The sequence below is a fragment of the Lipotes vexillifer genome, unplaced genomic scaffold (assembly GCF_000442215.2).
Source record: "Lipotes vexillifer unplaced genomic scaffold, Lipotes_vexillifer_v1.1 scaffold343, whole genome shotgun sequence".
NCBI classification, from domain to species: Eukaryota; Metazoa; Chordata; class Mammalia; order Artiodactyla; family Lipotidae; genus Lipotes; species Lipotes vexillifer.
In genome coordinates this window covers 153789-176338 of record NW_006777506.1, presented here as the reverse complement: position 1 = coordinate 176338, position 22550 = coordinate 153789, and the positions used below count along the sequence as shown (strand labels likewise).

Below are 22550 nucleotides of genomic sequence, written 5' to 3'. Positions count from 1 at the left end.
AATACCATTAAGAGCTGTGAATACTCAAGAGGTATTTGCTTATAACTAACACATCAAGGTAAGCGATGTGTGTGCATGTTCTCTCTCTCTTTCTCTCATGCATTCAGAAGCTTTGATACTTCCAACACAGGAATTGAGGTTCTCTTTTTATTTCCTCTTTCTCTGTTTTACCGTAAGAGAATTAGATCATCAGGCCAATTCTTCCAAATAGTTCCATGGAATGAGTTGATTACATCATGTAATTCAAGTCTATAGCAACTACTGAGATTGTCTACAGTAGGAACAGGAGGCACCTAAATCCATCAAGCATTTTAGCTGTTTTTTTTCTTTTTGGTGAAACATAAGAGAGGGGTGAACAATTTGCTGCTACAAATATAGCAGATTGTTTAAGGCTGCATCCTGTTTGGAAATGATCTCATCTAATATGTCCGTTGGTGGTTAGCCACACTAAGCAGAACTATTATAATACAGCATTGTTGTTAGAGAGCCCTCAAAGTTAAAGCTATAAGGATTCCTCACTGCCCATGGGGCAGGGCTTATGAGTGAGATATAATTGTCAAGGGTCTTAAACTCTAACCTTAATCCATATAAGGACTTGTTGCAAGTCATCTTATTTCTTATTTTTGCGCATTATTGTGCTCCTAGGATTATTCTAGTAGATGAACTGTGCTATGTGTGTAATGATGAATTAGAGATAAAGTCAGGTTTCTTCCTTCTTTATTGATTTAGAGTAGGAATACATTTGAATACATCTCCTTTGCAATCATGCTGCTTGAATACCGTTCAGGCGTACAGTGGCGTGCCCTCTTTTATTGTTTCCTTCCTCTGCCCCCGCTCAGATAAACAATAGAACTTAAACCATGAACGTTCAGAGCTGTGCAGTCTAACATGGTGGCCACTAGCCGCCTGTGGCTACTGATCACTCGAAACGTGGATAGTCCGAAATGAAATGTGCTGAAAGTGTAAAACACTCACCAGATTTCGAAAACTTAGTCAAAAAAAAAAAAAAAGAAAGAAAGAAAGAATGTAAACTATCTCATTAATAATTTTTATATTGCTTACATATTTTGGATATATTGGTTTAAATAAAATATATTATTAATCTTAACTTTCTTTTTACTTTTATGATGTGGCTACTATAAAATTTAAAATCGCATATGTGGCTTTCATTATATTTCTACCGGGCAGCGCTGGTCTAGAGTCTCTTTGCCCTCCCACTTTCCCTTCTGTTACCCTGGGGGAAGCCTTTAGAGCCAGTATTGATTACTTCACACAGCCCAGGGAAAGATTTGTTTCTGGGTGTGTGTACACATGTGTGCATACATGTGAGTGCACATGTAGGGGTGGTGGAGCTGGAGAAGGAGCAAAAGAAGGAAAAGGAAGGGAGTAGTTTCAACCAGCATCGGTCTGAGATGCCATCACTTAAAGTAAGGAAGGACGAAGAGCCCAGCACAAATTGGTTCCCCATCAGGCAACTTTGTTCTTTGTTTTAATAGAGGGTGAATCACTGGGACATCAGACTCTTCTGAATTAAAATGTAGACACAAAATACAGAAGCAGGGCTTCCCTGGTGGCACAATGGTTGAGAGTCCGCCTGCCGATGCAGGGGACGCGGGTTTGTGCCCCGGTCCGGGAAGATCCCACATGCCGCGGAGCGGCTGGGCCCGTGAGCCATGGCCGCTGAGCCTGTGCGTCCGGAGCCTGTGCTCTGCAGCGGGAGAGGCTGCAACAGTGAGAGGCCCGCGTACCGCAAAAAAAAAAAAAAAAAAAATACAGAAGCAAACAAAGTTTTAAGAATTATCATTATCATCGCTTTCCTTAGTCAACAAAGATAATTAAGAACCGACCTATATACCACCTGATAGTTCTGATTTGGATAAAGGATATAACATGTTCTATTCTGCAGCATTTTATAAAAGAGAAGTTTCTGGCTGAGTTAGAGTCTTTTAATGATCTTATAGTTTACACTTAAATAAACATCCAAACTAATATGGTGGTGTTCCTGGAGAACTGGAAGATTTTGTAAATCAAGATGCTTTTGTTAAAAGTTAAGATATCAGGCAGATTCTACTTTTTCAAGAAAAAATAAGGGTATTTTAGAGACCAAGCCCATATGACTTAAGTCAATGATTTAATATTCTACATAAGACAAATCAGTTTTACTATAATCTTGTCATAGATCATGAAATGGCAAACAAGTATTTTCACCATTTTATTGGCATAATTAATTAAATAGCCCAGGTGGGGAGCCCAGTGATAATAACCACAAACTGAACTGTTATTTAGGTTAATGAAAGGGGAAAGGGGAGGGCCAAGAAATTTAGATCAGCGCTAGCCAATAGAATAGAAAGCCACATATGTAAGTTAATATTTTCTAATAGCCACACTGATTACTTTCTGCAGCTCAGAGAAAGACACATTATTTGCGAGAGAGAGAGAAAGTTTAGTGTGAAGTAAAGGATGAAGTGGTCCTGCAGCTGGAACTTTATATCCCCAAGTTGGAACACTGTCATGGAAAGCACTAGCCAAATGTTGATAAACTAACTGTACTTGCAGTTTATCATAGGATTACACTATTTCATAGCCGAAAACGGAGACCTGACAGCCTCTCATTTCAAGTGAGATGAATTAGGCCCAAAGTAGCAAAGTAACCCACCTCAAGTCCCACAGCCGAAGTGGCAGAAGTAGAAATAGCACCCAGTTTTTATTCCCTGTGGACGGTTGTCCACACTATTCTATGCTGCCTCTCAATTGTTGAGTCATTCATTTCTTTGTTCATTGGTCTATTCAGAAGAACATTTGGTGCCACGCACTGTGCTATGGCCTTAGGATACAGTGATGAATATGACCATCCTCCTCCTCAAGGACATTATGACATCCTGTGACCCTGTTCAATTTTCATGGTAAGCTGAGGATAGGAATACTTCAAAGGACATTTGTGACAAGCTCAAAGGGCTCCAAGATGTAAGGGTTTGTCCTCCATTTGTGAAGAGAAACACTTGAAGGAGTCAGCAGAGACCTATTCTGAGTGAACCACACTAAACAATATGGTTAAGGAGAGGACAAAAAGCATGACCTCTTCAGTTGAAATCACACTGGAAACTGCTTGATGGACTGAATGAGGAACCAGGCTTGAGTCCCACCTGTCCTGAGGGAGAGGAAGGCTGTTCCACTCACATCAGTTAATTGACAAACACTTCATTATGGACCCTGAATGTTGGGATCATGGAACGTGCCATGATTTGGCAACTGCTGGTGCTCTGAGGATTTAAGAGACAAACTGCCACGGGACTGTTTTGACTCTGGAGGGGCAAATATTGTTCATGGTCATGAGAGGATTGGTAAAACAAAACAAAACAAAACAAAACAAGTCATTAGGTCAGCACGAATCTTCCTAAGGATGATAATACATTTCATAAAGTTTGAGTCACAAATACAAAGTCCCCATAACTCATTTCCCATTTCCTATGCATTCCCTTCCAGTCAATGCTCCTATGGGTACATATTTTACATTGTTTAATCAGGATGTATGTGTAATTTTTATAATCTGGATTTTGCAATTAAAAATTTCCCCAAACTGCTTTTCCACTTTGTCTAAGTCATCATAATTGTTATTTTAGTGATGGCATAATATTCCGTTCAGTAATCCTATCATGTTTTTCTTAAACTTGTTGTTAACCAACTTATTAAACAAGATGCTCCTTGGACTTTACTGAAAATCATTGTGAATGCTTAAGAGTTTTCATGATAAAACACATACTTACCCTATAAAGCACATTCAATGGATCATTTAATGGCAAAGTATATGCTGCTGTAGAGTCATAGGCCTTCAACCTCCCCAATAGCAAGATGCTTTCAAAGTGCCTTTTGGCTTAAAACAATTTTTCAAAATTGATACATATAATAGACTCAGCTAACCCAGACATTAAAAAGAACTCTGTTGGCAGCACTGCCCCTTCTTGTAATAGGTCAGGAATGTGGACACTGTTTTTATTGGTACCTGACTGCTGAAGTTCCTAGTTTTTATAAAGTGATCTGGTCCCTAAGAATCTGAGGACTAAACTATATAGTGACCCCCCAAACCTAAGGAGGAGACCGTGGATTAACTAGGCTCAGTTTCTTAATCAGGGCAGGATAATGGGTTCCAGGAGTCTGTGGCTGCCATACCTACCTAGGAAGGGAATGGAGCATGGGTCAGCTTAATTTTTTAGGTCTTTGGGAAACTGTTATAAATAATATAGGAAACTGAGATATTTTATCCTAGATAAAAGTAGTTACAACTTCTGTTGTAGTTAGAAGTTTTAAGTAAGGTTAAGTCCTTTTTGATATTGAGTCTGTATGGGAGTAGAAATTTTCTTTCTGCCGATTATATTAACTTTCATTTGATGACCTGATAAAAGGGGTTATGTATTCATCTGACCTTGGGCAATGACTTAAACTTCTTTGATTTTCACTTCTTTCCATTTTCTACCCGGGAATGATTACATCTGGCTTACCTGTATCATGAGATTGCTGTGAGAATCAAATGAGATGTAAACTGTAAAATCTTCTGACAAGTGCAAGGTGGATGCTATTATTAATCACTGGTGATGATAAATGATGATGATGAGTGAGAAATCCACAGATACATCATCAGACAGCAGGACACTCTGTGGGTGTGTCAGGCTAGGATATGGTGAAGTGATGCCAGTTAGCACCAGTGATTTGTTCCCTAATGTAAACCTCTTCCTTTCTTGTAGAAGCATGCTTCCACAGACTAAGCAAGGTGTTCTGAACTCACAATATTAAGGTCATCCAGAGAATCAGCCAGGGAGAATTTCCCTAATATTTTTTTTGTGTTCTGCAGTGACAAATTATACCAAGACCCATGTGTAAACAGTTATTTCCAGGAATAAGAGACAGTGTCATCAAAAATGGAAGACAAGTCTGTGGCTAGAGGAGCATCTTCCCTATGCATTTGAACACTCAAGCTTGCTTTAAATTGTGTCCAGGTTGTGTGGTTAAGTTTTTGCCTGCAGGGAGTAAGCCACACAACTCCCCACAATTTCAGTGGGAGGCACCTGACCCAGTTTCCATGGTCTGAGCTGAAAGATTACCCGAGTGTGTGCACTGCCACAACGGCCTATAAACATTACATAGGGAACTCTTTTAAAATTCACATTTTAAAGAGTAAATTAGATAGTCTTCATTTGTTTTGCTTAGGCTTTTGGGTGTAATTACTTTTTCCTCCTGATGCATTCAGCATCATCTCCACAAATAGTTATTAGAGGATTGGGAAACAGTTCTGCACTCACTGTCTTAGAATATAAATCTCACCCATGTAAAGCCATATGTGTTTGTCCTGGGCAGATAGGAAATGACTGATTGTGTCATTGTTCTCTTGGCCTGACTCTGCCCAGGTATCTTAGATAGATACATAGGGTGATAGACAAACGCTTTCAGGGCCACGGAAGACATATTCAATGAACCTAGCTTCAGGGCACAGAGTATCTTCACGGTATTTGGAAAGAATAAACTATTTCCTCCTTCCTTACCAGGAGTTCGATTACACCGTCCTTACCTTTGGAAGAGATGAGAGCATAGGTCATTTCTGTCTCTTTGAGACTTTGAAAAAAATTAAGATAAAGAAAGTGAGATAATATATGCTGAAGAAAGAAGGCTGCCGCAGAAGATATAGTCCACATATCCACTGAGTACCAAAAAAGGGAAAATGAGGTTTAACTAGGGTTGCATCTGAGGATTTATGTCCAGACAATGATGATTGCCTCTGAAGTGAGTGGGAGTTTCCTTCCACAGGTAGAGTTCTAGTTGCATGAGATGATGTCCTTATGAACCTGCCTAAAGTGGCTCCTCATCCACATACCTCTGATAAATCTTCGTCATAGTACTATCTTTATACATCACTTTGAGTAAGTAGAAGGGTTCATTTGTGTTAAATAGGTGAGTAGTTGTCAGAGGGGACATTTCTTAACCTGGTAATGAGGGAAAGCCCTCATTAAGACCCTAAGCATTCAAGAGCCATGGTCTTCTACTGTATCTCTTTCTTCTCTGTAATTTGTTTTCTCAAAATCTGGTCTGTAAACCACCTGCAGCAGGATCACCTGGAGAGCTTGTTAGAAATGCACATTCTTGGGCCCTGGTTCAGACCTGCTGAATCAGAGACTCTGGGGTGGGGCCCAACAGTCTGCATCAGCAAGCCCTGCAGGGGATTCTGATGCTCGCCAAAGTCTGAGAAGCATTGGGATGAGGACATCCATTTCCTTCAGAAATTCTTTACAACGGTAAGGAAAAGACTCATGAAGAGAATGTGATTCATTCGCAATGCTTGGGTTTTGTTTGTAATCAAGAAATCTCAGTTTAGAAGGAAATTTATAAGGAGATTTAACCCAGCCCTCTCTCTAGTGTTTGAATCCTTCCCTTCCTCCCTTTCTCCCTTCCTCTCTTTCTTTCCTCCTTCCTTCCCTCATTTCTTTTCCCTCTTTCTCTTTCTATCTTATGTGCCAGACACTAGACCAGGGATTGAGGATGCAGTGATGAATGCAAACAGCAGTCTCCTGTCTTCCTAGAGCTTAGAGTCTAGGGAAAAGGCATATTAAAATGATTATACTAACAACTATGAAATTGTAATTGTTCTAAGTACTATGGTGAGGAGGTACACAATGTCATGATAGTGTATAATAGATTTAAGCAAGTCCGTACACCTTCTACAAGGTAACTCAGCCCTGATGGAGCACTTCCTCTTGGAGGGGAACTTTTGACAATTTATTGGAGCCTATTTCACTCTAAGATAAATCTAAATGTTAGAAATTTTGAGTCAAAATATTGAGTCAAAATCTGCCACACTCTACTTTGGACCATGCTATCCTGATGCTAGTATCTGGAATCTTCAAGGAACAAATCCAGTCCTCTTTTACATTGCAGATCTTCACACAGATAAACAATTCTTCCCTCTAGGTTTTTTCTTTCCAAGGCTGTGAGATTCCTCATTTACTTGGTCTTCTTCAGAATACTCCACCTTTTTTTCTTTATTTTTAAATTTTTTGTAAAATATTCTGTTGCTCAGCATGAGCTGGAAGTATATAATGATAAGCTCAGAGTGGTGTATCTCAGAATCTATCTATAACCGTCATTGTCTTTGGTATATTCCACATTCCTGTGGTCCAACCTCACCTGCTTTATGTACAACTGTATCACACCACTGACTTGTACTGAGCTCACAGTTAAGTGAAACCCTGGTTACCTATCTATCTCTATCTGTCTGTCTGTCTATATATTACCTTTTCCAAGTAATTGAAAATGTTTTCCTCTAAGATGTCAGTAACATCAGCCCTTTAACCAGCACCCATCATTTAGGCTGTTTACCTACTTCATTATGTTTGTTTGCATCATCAACTAATCTAAATTTCTTCAGTGTGTCAGTCAAAATTATGCAAAACTCTAATATTTGTGTTGCTAAAATCTAGATACAGGATGTCTCCAAAGTCAATGGTAGCTATTCTACCAATGTAATTTATTTAAAGGAAATGAGGTTAGTTTGTCTTCACTTGTTTTAGTAATTCCCACTTCATTTTCTGTGTTAACAAACAGCCTTTTAATATTTATTGACAAGTCAAAAATTCATGAAATGTACCACTTTTAGCTATATGAGGCATACAGTTTTTCTGCGTGGTTAAAACGTTCTATCAAAACAATAGAAACACATTTTTTTCCATTTATTTAAGAAGTCTTTTATATCCTCAGAGTGAGTTCTTGTATCTTTGTATTTTCAACTAGCGTAACACCATTACAATTCATTCTGGGGTCCCTGGATCTTCAGGAGGTGTACATTCTTTCTTGGCTTATTCCTCTTCTCTTCCTGGTAGGTCTGTGCTCACTAACACAGACATGATTTGGCCAGTAGATGAATATTTTCGTCTGGCAGTTTACAGAATACTCTTCAGGGACTTCTAAGTAAACCTGGGGCTAGTTCTCATAAGAGTTATTATTTACAATTTGGTAATAAATATTTGCTTAAGTTGGTCATGAATAAATAAGTTTTTTAATAAAAATAAAAACTTTTATTACCATTTCATTAGAACAGACATCATTCATTTTTAATTCCAATGAGAGGGTTTTCTTTTGTTTTGTTTTTAATAATGCATATCACATTCTATCTTGCCCTCAATCTGCTCACTAATTAAATGAGTGGTTTGGACTAAATGATCCCTGTGATATAGTCAAATTCCAGAATTATATGATTCTAAACTTTGAGAAGGAAATAAAATTTAGAATAACTATAAAACGGATGGCTAGTGGGAAGCTGCTGCATAGCACAGGGAGATCGCCTCGGTGCTTTGTGACGACCTAGAGGGGTGGGATAGGGAGGGTGGGAGGGAGACACAAGTGGGAGGAGATATGGGGATATATGTATACATATAGCTGATTCACTTTGTTGTACAGCAGAAACTAACACCACATTGTAAAGCAGTTATATTCCAATAAAGAGATAAAAAAATAAAATAAAATAATTTTAAAGTTAAACCACAACACACACACACACACACACACACACACACACACACACATGCCACACCTGTGCATGTAAAACTGATGAAATCTGAATAAGGTGGCTAGATTGAATCAGTGTCAATTTCCTGCTTGTGATATTGTACTATAGCTTTTGCAAGATATTTCCATTAGGGAAAACTGGGTGAGGATATATTGGATATCTCTGTATTATTTCTTATAAAAATGTGAATCTACGATTATCTCAAAATAAAAAGTTAAAAAAATAAAACCATAGAGTGTTATAACAGGACATTGGAAGCAAATAGGCCTTGCTTGTCCATATACTAGCTTAAATGGATTAGTTAACCTTTCTGAAACTCAGTTTCTTTGTCAGCCTTAAAGTTGGAATATGAATTCCTACCTAATGGGATTATTGGAAGGATTATATGAGATAGTGTGTGTAAACATCTCTTATGGTTCATACTCCATAATAGTATTCAGTAAATGTTGGTTACTTTCCTCAGTGCTGCTTCTGTGCTCTGGAAGAGAAACTAGGACAAACAGCCTTGCTGCAGGTCTCCTAAAAAAAAGACATGTGACCTGAAGCTGAAGACAGTTTGGAAGCATACATTAGTGAGATGAACCCCATAGCAGTGTAGTGAGTAATGCTGTTACATAACTTTCACAAATCACCAGGCAGACCAGCTAACATGGCTTGGCACCGTTTACCAATAAAATAAAATAACAAGGCAGCTTCCAAACCCAGCCCGAGTCAGGGAGTCCCGACACAGCAGCCAGAGTCAAAATCCAGAATGACTACATAGGCCTTGGAGCTTTGGCATTTCAGTTGACTCAGACAATGCAGTAAATCCGTATAAGTGGAAAAAAAACAAAAACGATTTCTCTCTGGCTGGCCCCCTGAATGATTGTCCCCAAGGGGCCTAGAGAAGCTTTCTTTCCCTTGCAAAAGTCCTTAATCTTGTCTCCCAAATATGAGTTTTCCATGCAGCTGCACAGATGAGAACTAGGGAGGAACTAAGGAAAATAGACATGTCTCGGCCCCGAGGATGTGATTGTTGAGTGAATGGCCAAGATGTGTCTCCCACATGTCTCCTAAAATGTTTAGAGTTTCCCAGGGCTCTGTCCTCACCTTTGATCTGATGAAGGTTTTTGTCAGTGAGTTGGATAGAAACACAGAAGGTTAAGCCCACCAAATTTTCGAATGATACCAAGGTAAAAAAGGGAGTCTGGGGACAGAATTACAATTTTTTAATGATTTTGGCAGGCTCTAGGGCACTGAACTGATCACGGTAAGTTGTCATTTAACAGGGGTAATGCTAAAGCCTGCCCTTCAAAATCAAAAGCAGAAGTATAGGTTAGAAAAGGCTTGGATTGACAAGGGTTTTTTATGAAGAAGTTGTAGGGATTTTATTGGACTACAGGAAATGTATGAGCCAACAGTATGCTATGGTTGATGAAAAAAGAGGTTAGGGACCAGAAAAAGGAAAGTAATCTTTCTACTTTACATTATTTGCACTAGTTAGACAATACTCTTTGTGTCGTATTCAGTCTAGGTCCAAATTTAAGAAAGATATTGACAGATTCAAATTGGTTGCTAAGGGAAGGAAGGAAAAAGGAGGGCCAAGTTTTTAAAAATCCAGAAACTATATTGTTTAAAGAGTGATTGCAGGAAAATAAGGATACTCAGCTCTCTCTTAGTTACCATATGGAAGACGAGTAAACTTGTCTATTTTGCTCTGAAAGGCAGAAGCAGGATTAATGAGAGTTCATGGAAACAGATTTTGGCCCAAGAGAAGGAAAATTTTTCAAATAATTACAACAGTTCAGTGACAAAAAAGACTATTTCATTAAATTGTGAGCCTCCTGTCACTGGAAATATTCAAGCTAAGGCTGGACGAGTGTCTCAGGGATTCTGAAGTCTCCCAGCATTGAAAAGAGCTTGGGGTGGGTGACCTTTGAGATCAGTTCTAACTCTCATAGTCTATGATTTAAGTAAGCATGAATGCCAAGGCTGCTTATGACATGCCAGAGCCACTTTTTCAACTCTTGGCTCTGATTCTGACCAGCTGTGTGACCTTCAGCTAAGAAATTAACCATTTCTTCTTCCAGCTTCCTCATCCGTAAATTGAAGGAGCTGGATTTAATGATGCCTGAGTTCTCCCCAGCACGTCTGTCTCCTTGAGCATCCTCATGACTACAGCATGTTGGAAAAGTAGAGTCTGAGCTGATGCCTGCCATTTTTCTAAGTCAGCTTGCAGGAGAGGGCCGAAAGACCAAAAACCGTTGTTGATTCTGGGGGCCATGGAACTAACTCTCAAGTTCTTGTTGGCAGGAGCATGGGTGATTATGATCCCAGAATTTGTTCCCATGGGATCCGTGGCAGGAAGTAGATTAAATAACTGAAAATCTGGTTTCTTTCAAACACCTGTACATTCTGGCTGAGTTCAGCAGTGCCTTTGCAAACAACTTAGAAGAAGTGAAGATCATATGAGCATTGCAATGTAGTTCTGTCCTTTACAAAGCAAACCTTTGTCTTTTTTTCCTTAATGATCTGGCAGTTTCTGTTGGACTTTGTTTATAATCATGAGAACCAATATCCATAAAGCAACTTATTATGGGACAGATAGTGTTCTAAAAGTTTTATATAAATTACTTTAATCCGTTTGTAGTCTAAAAATCTAATGATGAAATCAGTGATTAGGTCCTTTTTACCATAAGGAAAAAGAGTAGTTAAAATCCAGTGTAAGTCTGGCTCAATGGTAGAGTCCAGAATGGAGATTCATGCCCTCATTCTTTTAGACTTCATTACTGCTGTTCAATGACTATAATTTCCTTTATGGTCCATTTGATTGCTAATACTTTTCTTCTCCGCCTATGTTAAGATGCCTCATCCTGCACCACTGCTGCATTCTAGCTCTTCCACTCCTTCCTTGACTTCTCTCTGGCTCCCACATCATTGCCTCCAAATCTCATTTCTTCAGTTATTTTCTCCAAAGGGCTTTGAAAAAGCAGCCATCAGGGGGAGTGTCATAGTTTTCTTTACATATATATGTATATAGATATAGATGGTATGGCCATGATTTCAGATACCTCCTCCGGTTACTGAGGTCAGCTAGGGGAGAAAGAAGTAAATTGATGCTTCTTGTAAGGACTTGAAGAACTTAAACCTCATTCCCAGGCTCGTGGGTCTGGCAATACTCACTCCATCTAAGTACCACATTTTCTTCCATCTCTTCGTTTCCTTAGGCTGGAAATGAAAACAGCTGTTAAAAATAAGAGCACATGAGTCAGTTTTGAATCTCAATGTAGTAATTACAGTTTCCATCTCAATTGGTATAGTTCCTCCCAGTGTACTGAGCCCCATATCACAGCCCCCTTGTTGTCAATTTTATACCAAGACCTTAACTTGTGTTTTCCAAACCTCTAAGATTAAACACTAAATCAATTGCCAAACCAAATAAATAAATAAATAAATGACAAGGAATAAAACACTTCAATTTGAAAACCTGATTCTTGGGACATGCCCTTTTTCTGAGTTAGATTTTTTTTGTTTTTTTTTGCGGTACGCGGGCCTCTCACTGCTGTGGCCTCTCCCATTGCGGAGCACAGGCTCCGGACGCGCAGGCCCAGCGGCCACGGCTCGTGGGCCCAGCCGCTCCGTGGCACATGGGATCTCCCCGGACCGGGGCACGAACCCGTGTCCCCTGCATCGGCAGGCGGACTCTCAACCACTGCGCCACCAGGGAAGCCCTGCTTGTACTCTTATAGAGGCTATTCCTTGAGTTGTATTTTCTCTTTTCCAAGTTCCTGAGGTTTATGACCTAGTAAGCCAATCTCAACAGAGTCATCTACAATCCATTAATTGATGGTCCCCTTTTAGAGCAGATTGATCCTCTTTTAGTTCTGCTCAGTCCCCGAATCAACCATTGAGTCCTTGACTGAGCAATCCCACTGGCTTAAAGCTCTGAAGGTCCCCCCCCCCAGTGAATCAGCTGCCTTCAACTGACCTATGTAATATTGCCCTATTAATACAGATCATATGCTATTAGCAAGAGAAGTTTGTGTCCTACTAGGGGAGAAGCAGGAGGCAGGAGACTTGACCCTTTCAGTCACTTCACTTTGCCTACTTTATTTCCATTTTCTAAGATTTGATTTCTTTATTGTTAGATTAGATTATTTCTAAAATTCACTTTCCTGCTAATATTTCTATAATTCGGTTATCACTGTATCCTCCATGAGCTAGTTTTATGTGATGAAAATTCTCTTGGTCAGTTTGGGCTCTGCTCTAACAAAAATACCATAGTCTTGGAAGTCCAAAATCAAGACAGTGGCAGATCCAGTGTCTGGACAGAGACAGAGAGAGAGGAGAGAGAGAGAGCAAGAGAGCGAGCCTTTTCTTATAAGGGCTTAAGTCCAACGTGAGGGCTCTACCTTCATGACCTAATTACCTCCCAAAGCCTCCATCTGCAAATATCATTACATTGGGGATTAGGGTTTCAACATATGAATTTTAGGAGACACAAGCATCCAGTCCATTGCAGAAATGAAGATATTTGCATGCACGGTATGATTTGTGGAATTCTAGGAAGGCCATTTAGCACACTTAAAAATCCTATACCGGGCTTCCCTGGTGGCACAGTGGTTGAGAGTCCGCCTGCCGATGCAGGGGACGCGGGTTCGTGCCCCGGTCCGGGAAGATCCCACGTGCCATGGAGCAGCTGGGCCCGTGAGCCATGGCCGCAGAGCCTGCACATCCGGAGCCTGTGGTCCGCAACGGGAGGGGCCACGACAGTGAGAGGCCCGCGTACCGCAAAAAAAAAAAAAAAAATCCTAGACCATTAGGTATCCATTCCTTTGTGGTAGGATATTACCTCTCAGATACAACACCTTTTAAAATCCAATATGTTTGGAAAAAGGCAAATCAAAAAACTAGTATGTGAGGTAGTATAGTGTAGTGCTTAGAAGCAGGCTCTTGGGTCAAACTATCTGAGTTCATACCCTTATTGGTATATGACCTTTGGCAATTAATTCACCTTTCTGTGCTTTCTGTGCTATAGTCTCCTCATCTACAAGCTGGAGATGATAATAATACTCACCTCAGAGGTTTCTGTGAGGTTTCAATGAAATATGTAACATTGTTAGAAGAACAGTATCTTGCTATATGTGTTAGCAATTATTATCCTTCATTTGTATAAATCAGCCTATTATATTGATGTCCTTTTGACAGAAAGTTGATATCAGGTCACAGAGAAATTGGAGTTTTATTTGGGAAACTGGGAGGGGATACCTTGGGTACATGAGGCACTTTGAGGAATAGTCTGCCTTACTGAGGTGTTATAGTTGGTGGCATAAAGCCACTAATTGCCTGGGTGTCTGAGGCAAATACAAGAGAGATCAAGGGGGATAGATTTGCTCTGGTCATAACCAGCATGTCTAGTAACTGATAGAATTAATCAGCTGGTATAGTGAGCAAATCATGTGATATACACCTGCAAATGAATTTGGAATTCAGTACTTGCTTAACTATTTTGTGTCTCATAATTCTATCCCTTGTAATATTCTATCCCTTGTAATTTAGGTCTCTGAACCATGGAAAAATATAAAATAAAGTGGTTTTGTTTGCTAAATGCCCTTGCCTCTTTCTTGTAGATTACATGAAGCAGACGACATTTGAAGTCCAAGCCTTTTTAGAAGCTGTGCAATTCTTCCGACAGGAGAAGGGACACTATGGCTCGTGGGAAATGATCACTGGGGATGAAGTCCAGGTAACGTGGGGCTCAGACTTTTGGATCCTATTCTCCATCTGAGTGGTAGGAGGTCAGGGTCATAATAAACAAGCAAATTTTAAAAGTTGCAAGCATGGAGGCTGTGGTTCCAAAGGGCATTTCTCTCATTGTCTAGAAGCGTTTAGTCAGCAAACTATTGGACACCTTCTCTAAAGACCTCCAGACCAGGCACTAAATAGGGCACAGCCCAAAATACTGCAACTGCAATGGAAGAGCTACTTCCAGTTTCTTTCTGGAAAATGCATATTCTCTCAAATGACCTCATGCTTCCAGACTAGAAGCAAATGTGAGCAGTGTGGCCTAGTGCAAGGTGTGTGGTGGGGCTTTAGGTCAGAAGACTTGGGTTAAAGCCTGCCAACCTTATTTAACCTCTTTTAGTCTCAGGTTACTCCTCTGAAAAAAATTGGAATGACAATGTTTGTGTTGCAGGGTTGTGAGAATTAAATGAGATGTTGTTGGAAAAGTATTTGGCAAATAGCTGTCTTTACCTATGGAACGATTTATAAATGAAGTAATTAAAGGAAACAAATTTTGAAAGCATTAGATAGTTTTCTGTATGTTTCATTTACCTTTTCTGGTACTCTATTCCCTGTGGTCCAGTATAATTTCCCAAGACCCTGATTAAATGTCAGTCATAGGCTAAGTGTCTTGGTTGGTTTGGTACCAGGCACTTTGTTACAATCTCCAAGGAGACTGTATTTCATGATGTGACCTCATCCTCCATAAGGACACCAATCACACAACTGATTCAGCCAGGAAGAGGAGGCTGGGTATGGGCATTATTTAATTAAAGGCATACAGGGTCCAAGAATGCTATTCTTTAATTTCCCCTCATATCCCAGAATAGCAAGTGTGAAATTTGTTATTAGGGAACAATATTTGGAAGATGCCAGATGGTGTCTTGCCTTTGTATGGTCATTAAACATCTAAAGCCAAAATCATCTTCTCATGGTAGTGGGCTGTTCTGTACTGTTTTACCATTTGACTCAGAATCTTCTCCTCCTGCTTCTCCCCCTTCTTTTTCTTCTTCCTTTTTCTTTTTTTTTTTAACATCTTTATTGGAGTATAACTGCTCTACAATGGTGTGTTAGTTTCTGCTGTATAACAAAGTGAACCAATTATACATATACATACGTTCCCATATCTCTTCCCTCTTGCGTCTCCCTCCCTCCCTCCCACCCTATCCCACCCCTCCAGGCGGTCACAAAGCACCGAGCTGATCTCCCTGTGCTATGCGGCTGCTTCCCACTAGCTATCTCCCTTACGTTTGTTAGCGTATATATGTCCACGCCACTCTCTCACTTCGTCCCAGCTTACCCTTCCCCCTCCCCGTGTCCTCAAGTCCATTCTCTAGTAGGTCTGCGTCTTTATTCCCATCCTGCCCCTAGGTTCTTCAGAACCTTTTTTTTTTTTTTTTAGAGTCCATACATATGTGTTAGCGTACAGTATTTGTTTTTCTCTTTCTGACTTACTTCACTCTGTATGACAGACTCTAGGTCCATCCACCTCACTGAAAATAACTCAATTCCGTTTCTTTTTATGGCTGAGTAATATTCCATTGTATATATGTGCCACATCTTCTTTATCCCTTCATCTGTCGATGGACACTTAGGTTGCTTCCATGTCCTGGCTATTGTAAATAGTGCTGCAGTGAATACTGGGGTGCATGTGTCTTTTTGAATTATGGTTTTCTCAGGGGATATGCCCAGTAGTGGGATTGCTGGGTGGTATGGTAGTTCTATTTTTAGCTTTTTAAGGAACCTCCATACTGTTCTCCATAGTGGCTGTATCAATTTACATTTCCCACCAGCAGTGCAAGAGGATTCCCTTTTCTCCACACACTCTCCAGCATTTATTTGTAGGTTTTTTGATCATGGCCATTCTGATCGGTGTGAGATGATACCTCATTGTTTTGATTTGCATTTCACTAATGATTAGTGATGTTGAGCATCCTTTCATGTGTTTGTTGGCAATCTGTATATCTTCTTTGGAGAAATGTCTATTTAGGTCTTCTGCCCATTTTTGGATTGGGTTGTTTGTTTTTTTGATACTGAGCTGCATGAGCTGCTTGTAAATTTTGGAGATTAATCCTTTGTCAGTAGCTTCATTTGCAAATATTTTCTCCCGTTCTGAGAGCTGTCTTTTGGTCTTGTTTATGGTTTCCTTTGCTGTGCAAAAACTTTTAAGTTTCATTAGGTCCCGTTTGTTTATTTTCTTTTTCTTTTCTTTTCTTTTTTTTTTTGGTGGATTCTAAATTCATTTATTTCCCATCCTGAGACTTACTCAAGAACTTTAAATAATTCTTGGTTTCTGATATTTGGAGGAAGCACATCCATTTATACATCTGAGAGGATTAAGGACTAGCCATACTTATGCCAAAAAGAAAAATGAAAGCATAGGGGAGGCTGAACCACTTGTCATTGATTGGCCTATTACATAAACATGCATATTTAATAGATATACCAGTATTAAAATGCCATTGTATGGTACTTTTTATGTTCAAATCCTAACTCTGTTCGTTTTATCAGTCTCATGAGATATGTAGAGCAGTTATTATTTCCATTTTGTAAATGAGAAAACTGAGGGAAGAATAGAGCGATTAAGTGACTTGCCCAGTTTTATTCATTCAACAATTATTTATTGAGCTGCTGTATTCCAGGCACTATGCTGGGTGTTAGTGAACCAGAATTGGACAAGGCAGCATGGTCCTTGCCTTGTGGAGCTGATTGTTTTGGTCACATGCTAAGTGGATAAATGGCAAAGCAAATGATGGCTTCCGACTTCTGGTCCAGTGAAAGATCAACATCAACCATGGGGCTATACCAAGTTAAACAGTTATTTAGCTCCTTGAGTGCAGCCAGGGTACTTGATTTTTTCTTTCATTTGAAATCTCACATCAGCTCACATTCCTTCACGATTGCATTGAAAGCAGGTACTAAGTCCTTTCTGGGAGTCAAGTATTGAGTTTGTTTTCTTTTGTTGACTTTCTGCTCTTTACTTTGGGCTGATAGGTGTGAATTGCTGTAAAGTGTAAAAGAATGAAATGACTCATCCCTTGCCTTCGTGGTGAGGCAAGACATACCTAGAAACATCCAGAGAACAAGGCAGCCTTAGCAGTGTGTGTGGGTACATACGTGGGTCTGTTCATATATGGACATCATAAAGCATTAGCACAAAGCAGTCATAGGAAGGTGCTAATTTTGCTGTATAAAAAAATACCTTAAAGGGGAAAACAAAACAAAACAAAAACCAGAGAAGAAATCAGTAAAATCTGGAGTTATCAAGTGACCCAATATGAAGTTTTGCTCCCCCAGGAATCTAAGTTTCTTTGGTGAAATCAGACTCATCAGATGTGAGCACTGGAAAGGCATTTCAGGATAATTTGTCCAGTACCCTCCAGGCGAGAGAAAGAACATTCAGAGAAGTTGGCCCAAGTCACAAAGCCAGTCTGTGACAGATATGCATTTTGAGCCATGTCAGGTGATCCTTTAAGAAGCTGGTAAAAGGAAATAACTTTCAAGACTTTACTGTGTGGGGCCTGGTGAGGGTAAGCTTCACTGTAACCTCTTGCACACGGAGCTGAAGCAGTGTCTGTCCTACGACCCACAGGAAAAAGAGGTCAGCGCCCCAAAGAAGCTACCAAGTAGTTAAAGAAAAGGGCATAGCATAACTGAGTTTGAGAATATGACATCTTTTGTTTAAAGCACTGAATTTATTTGCATTTTTTCATGTCTGCTAAGAACTTAATCATAACATTGTCCTAACCCCTTCTATCCTAGGGGACTGTATTCAGAAGATTTTCAGCATTGTTACATTATTATCTTCATAGTAATGACTCACACAGCAAGTATGGCATGCCCTCGTGGTGATGGTTATTTTAGGCAAGTGTCTAGGCAAAGCAAATATCTTAGAATAACTTGCCTGACAGACTATTAAGGTGAAAATATTTGTACACCAGTAAAAGCATCAATATATTTTCTACTTAATAAAAAAGGTATCAAATGAAGTCATGAGGGAAAGCATTTTGTAAAATGTAAGTACAAGCTATGTGGTATACTTATTTTTTGCCTTTAAATTAACCAGATGGGCCAAGAGAACAGCTCAAAATTCCCACAGATCAGGGTGGTTTCAAGACCAGAAGACTATCCACATTTTTTTAGGCCTTGTCCATAGGTTGTCTTTTGTCTAATGACCTTGAATGTGACCCGTTTAAATGGATTCTTTCACCCATGGTTGCTGAGTAACACAAAGGGCACAAGGCCAACAGCCTGATCAGACCATGGGGCCAGCTTCAGGAAGGAGGGCAGTCTCTCTGGGCCTCACACCTTCCTCACAGCTGCAGCATCTGGAAGGTAACAGGTGGTGTGGCCTTCAGGGAGCGGGCCTGCATTTCTTGGTTTCGATCAACCTAATGCCAGGTTTGGTTTCGTACATGTGTGGTGGAATTTTAAAATCTCCCAGTTAAATCCCAGCAATTAAATTTACACCCCCCCCCCTTTTTAAAGCACGAGAGATATCTTTAGGTTCCTTATGGTAAAACTCAGTGGATTCTATTCTGAAGAGGGAAGGTTGGGAAAACTCCTTCATTAGTATGATTGGTTTTATGAGATTAGCTACTTTCTTTCCGATAGCCCCAGGGCTTTGGACCCTGCTCATGGAGGGCTGACCAAGGTAGGGAATCTCAGAGCAGATCCTGGGCAGGTGAGGATCCTCACAAGGTCTGGATGTGGTGGGGCTGATGTTTACAGGAAGAAGAGCTGTTGGGATGAGACGGAGTTGGCCTCTGCCTGCACCAGAGCTATTCCCTCATCACCAACCCCCTCCGCCACCTTTCAATCCACTCCCATCCCCCTCCTTTTTTTTCCAGACATATTTCCTTTCCAATCCCTTAAGTTATAAAATAGAAACAAACTTCTTGGAGCATTGTATGGGAAAGACTAAACGAAAACTATAAGCCCACCCAAATGGAATGTTCTTTTTCTTTGGACAGTATAACATTTTCATCTTTCAAATCCCTTTCACACTCATGCTCAGATTCAAGCCAATCTCTGCAAAAGGATGAATTTGGACAATTATTATGATTCTTGGATTTAATACTTTTAAACTAAGACAATATTTCCCATTGATTTGAAGTTCTGGCTTCAGTGTCCTTACTCTCTCAGCTCACTCTCCCCATGCCAACACTTCCATCACTCTTGGGCAAATGTGTTCCAAACAAGAATTTACTCCACTGGGCAAGATGAGGTTCATGAATTATTGATTATGTACTTGAACCTGATTTTTGGACTTGCTGATTTCTATGGAGTTTGCACATGTCAAGTTCCTCTTAAACTCCTCAAAAATGCTGCTTCACCTCAGCATTTTAGGAAAGACTTGGGACCAATATTTTTTAAAAAACACCCTGAAAACTGTAGACAACCCCCGCCCATATTCTACTCATCCCACCAATGTCCAGTTGTTCCAAAGTATTTGTTATTCCCTTCTTTTTCTAAACTTTAAAGAAGATGGAGCTGGGATTCAGGGTGCAGTAGAGACAAAGAGCATGAAGACACTTAGATCCCAAGAAAGCTCCAGGGGAAACGACGGTCTCAGGGGATACAGACAAGAACTCAAGCTACCAAAACCAAGCCTGACCCCCTTCACAGTTTTGCTAAGGATACCCTTATCTATAATGGAAGTTCCCCCTCTTATCCTAAATGGGCTAGATTCTTCTAGTTTGACTAGTAGAAGTTTGAATTGAGGGATTTGTCCTTTCCAATGGGAAAATGTCAACAGGCGTGACTGTTCCTTGCAGATATTTAAGAACGTTTACCATCTAGGATTGTCTTCCTAGAGATTTCTGTGGCCTCAGACCCAGAGTTAAACTATTAACCTAACAGATTTCATGTAGCGCAGGACAAACTTATGTAGCCAGGACGGGGGTGGCCAGTCATGACACCTTCGTTAGCCTGATGCTGAGATTTAGGCGTCACCAACTAAACCAGCTCTGAGGCTCTCTTCCTCTTGACAGATCCTGAGTAACCTGGTGATGGAGGAGCTCATGCCAACCCTTCAGACAGACATCCTGCCTAAAATGAAGGGGAAGAAGAACGACAGAAAGAGGGCCTGGTTCGGGGTAAGCGATGATTTTGCTCTGCAGCTGTGCTACTCAAAATGAACGTGCCGGGCTTCCCTGGTGGCGCAGTGGTTGAGAGTCCGCCTGCAGATGCAGGGGACGCGGGTTCGTGCCCCGGTCCGGGAAGATCCCACATGCCGCGGAGCGGCTGGGCCCGTGAGCCATGGCCGCTGAGCCTGCGCGTCCGGAGCCTGTGCTCCGCAACGGGAGAGGCCACGACAGTGAGAGGCCCGCATACCGCAAAAAAAAATACAGAAATAAAAATACAGAAATATAACACGAAGGCATATATGTAAAAATATATATGTATATATTCAAAGGCTACCAAAAGATAAATTTTATATATACAAAATTTATATATATACCATATTATGATATATATTATATAGTATATATAAATTTTATATATCTATATAAAATTTATCTTTTGTCAGCTTTTGATTTTCAAATGCCTAATAAATAAAATTAAAACAAACGCTACTTACACATTAAACAAACATACAGACAGAAGACAGGACACTGCTGGTTTTGAACCCATTTCATCACTGAATGCTGATATAGAGGGACAGAACATGGCTTCGCTGCCTTTTTAGGGTTTTTTTTTTTTTTTTTTTTTTTAATACGTAATTCCTTCCCTGGGTGGAGAACTGCCCAGTCTGCTCAGTCTCACTTACATGAGGACTAATCCAAACAGACTCAGACTTTGAAAGACAAATTAGAATGTGTGTGCAATTTTATTTATGTTGCGATTGTCTGCGATTAACCCACCCGCCTCTGCTTGACTCCCTCAGGTGCTGACGCATGACAGAGCCCCAATTTATGTGTTGTTCTCTGTTGCAGCTCCTCGAAGAGGCCTACAACCTGGTTCGGCATCAAGTTTCAGAAGGATTAAGTGCACTGAAGGAGGAATGCAGGGCTCTGACAAAAGGCCTGGAAGGCACCATCCGTTCAGACATGGATCAGATAGTGAACTCAAAGAACTTTTTAATTGGAAAGATCAAAGGTCAGTGGAGATAATCCATGCTCCTACAAACTAAATAAGCTGTGTATCTAAGGCTCCATCACATAGTGAGAATTCCTAGTTTTAGAGGAGAATTACACGAGGGACTTGGAAGGAGATGATAACACTTGAAATAGGAGCGTGCTGGTGGTGCTCTGAAGGGCCTCCGCATGGAAGCTTCAAGGACACAGGGTGGAGGAAACGTTGCTGCTTGCCTTGTAGTGGTGCCTGTGTATCCTGATCCTGCACCTCTCCCGTTGTAGCACTTCTCATACCAAATTGTAATGGCTCTGCTCCTGCCCTCTCCCTGCTGTAAGCTCTCGAAGAGCAGGGCCATGCTGCTGTGGTTCACTCAGGTATTCCCAGCACCTACTACCATACCTGGTATATGCAGACTCACAGTGAATATTTGAATCAGTGAATAATGGATTTTCCTTTAACAAGAAAAACACTTTTGGCTTAGAGTCAATAAATCTGGGTCCTACAGATCTTCCTCCACTTATGATGGGGTTACATGCCAATAAACCCATCGTAAGTTGAAAATGCATTTAGTACATCTAACCTACCAAATACCATAGCTTAGCCTAGTTACCTTAAACACGCTCAGAACACTTATATTAGCCTACAGTTGGGAAAAATCATCTAACACAAAGTCTCTTTTATAATAAAGTGTTGAATATCTCATTTAATTTATTGAATACTGTACCAAAGATGAAAAACAGAAGGTTTTCTGGGTACAGAATGGTTGTCAGTGTATCGGTTGTTTGTTTACCCTCGACTGATGGGGAATTGCGGCTGCTGACACTGCCCAGCATCATGAGAGAGAATCTTACTGCTTATCACTAGCCGCAGAAAAGATCAAAATTCAAAATTTGAGGTACAGTTTCTGCTGAAGGCCTATTGCTTTCACACCACTGTAAACTTGAAAAATCGTTAAGTCAAACCATCCTAAGTAGGGAACCGTCTATAGTCCCAGCTCTAATGTTAGCTGGTCATGTGTGCTCAGGGAGGTCACTCGACTTCTTTGTGCCTCAGTATCCTCCTCTGAAATCACATGGGAGGGCCCATGAGATTGGGGTCAGCAAACTGTGGCCCTTGGGCCAAAGCTGGCCTGCCACCTATTTTTTTTTTTTTTTTTTTT

General features: G+C 40.4%; 1 protein-coding gene across 1 annotated transcript in view; it reads left to right on the top strand.

Moving 5' to 3' along the window:
- NIBAN1 (niban apoptosis regulator 1) overlaps positions 1-22550 on the top strand; it is a 173417-nt gene that overhangs the window by 130992 nt on the left and 19875 nt on the right. The window contains exons 6-8 of the mRNA XM_007451137.1: positions 14158-14273; positions 20305-20409; positions 21250-21412. Coding sequence (XP_007451199.1) covers positions 14158-14273; positions 20305-20409; positions 21250-21412 — 384 coding nt within the window. The remainder of the gene's footprint in view (positions 1-14157; positions 14274-20304; positions 20410-21249; positions 21413-22550) is intronic.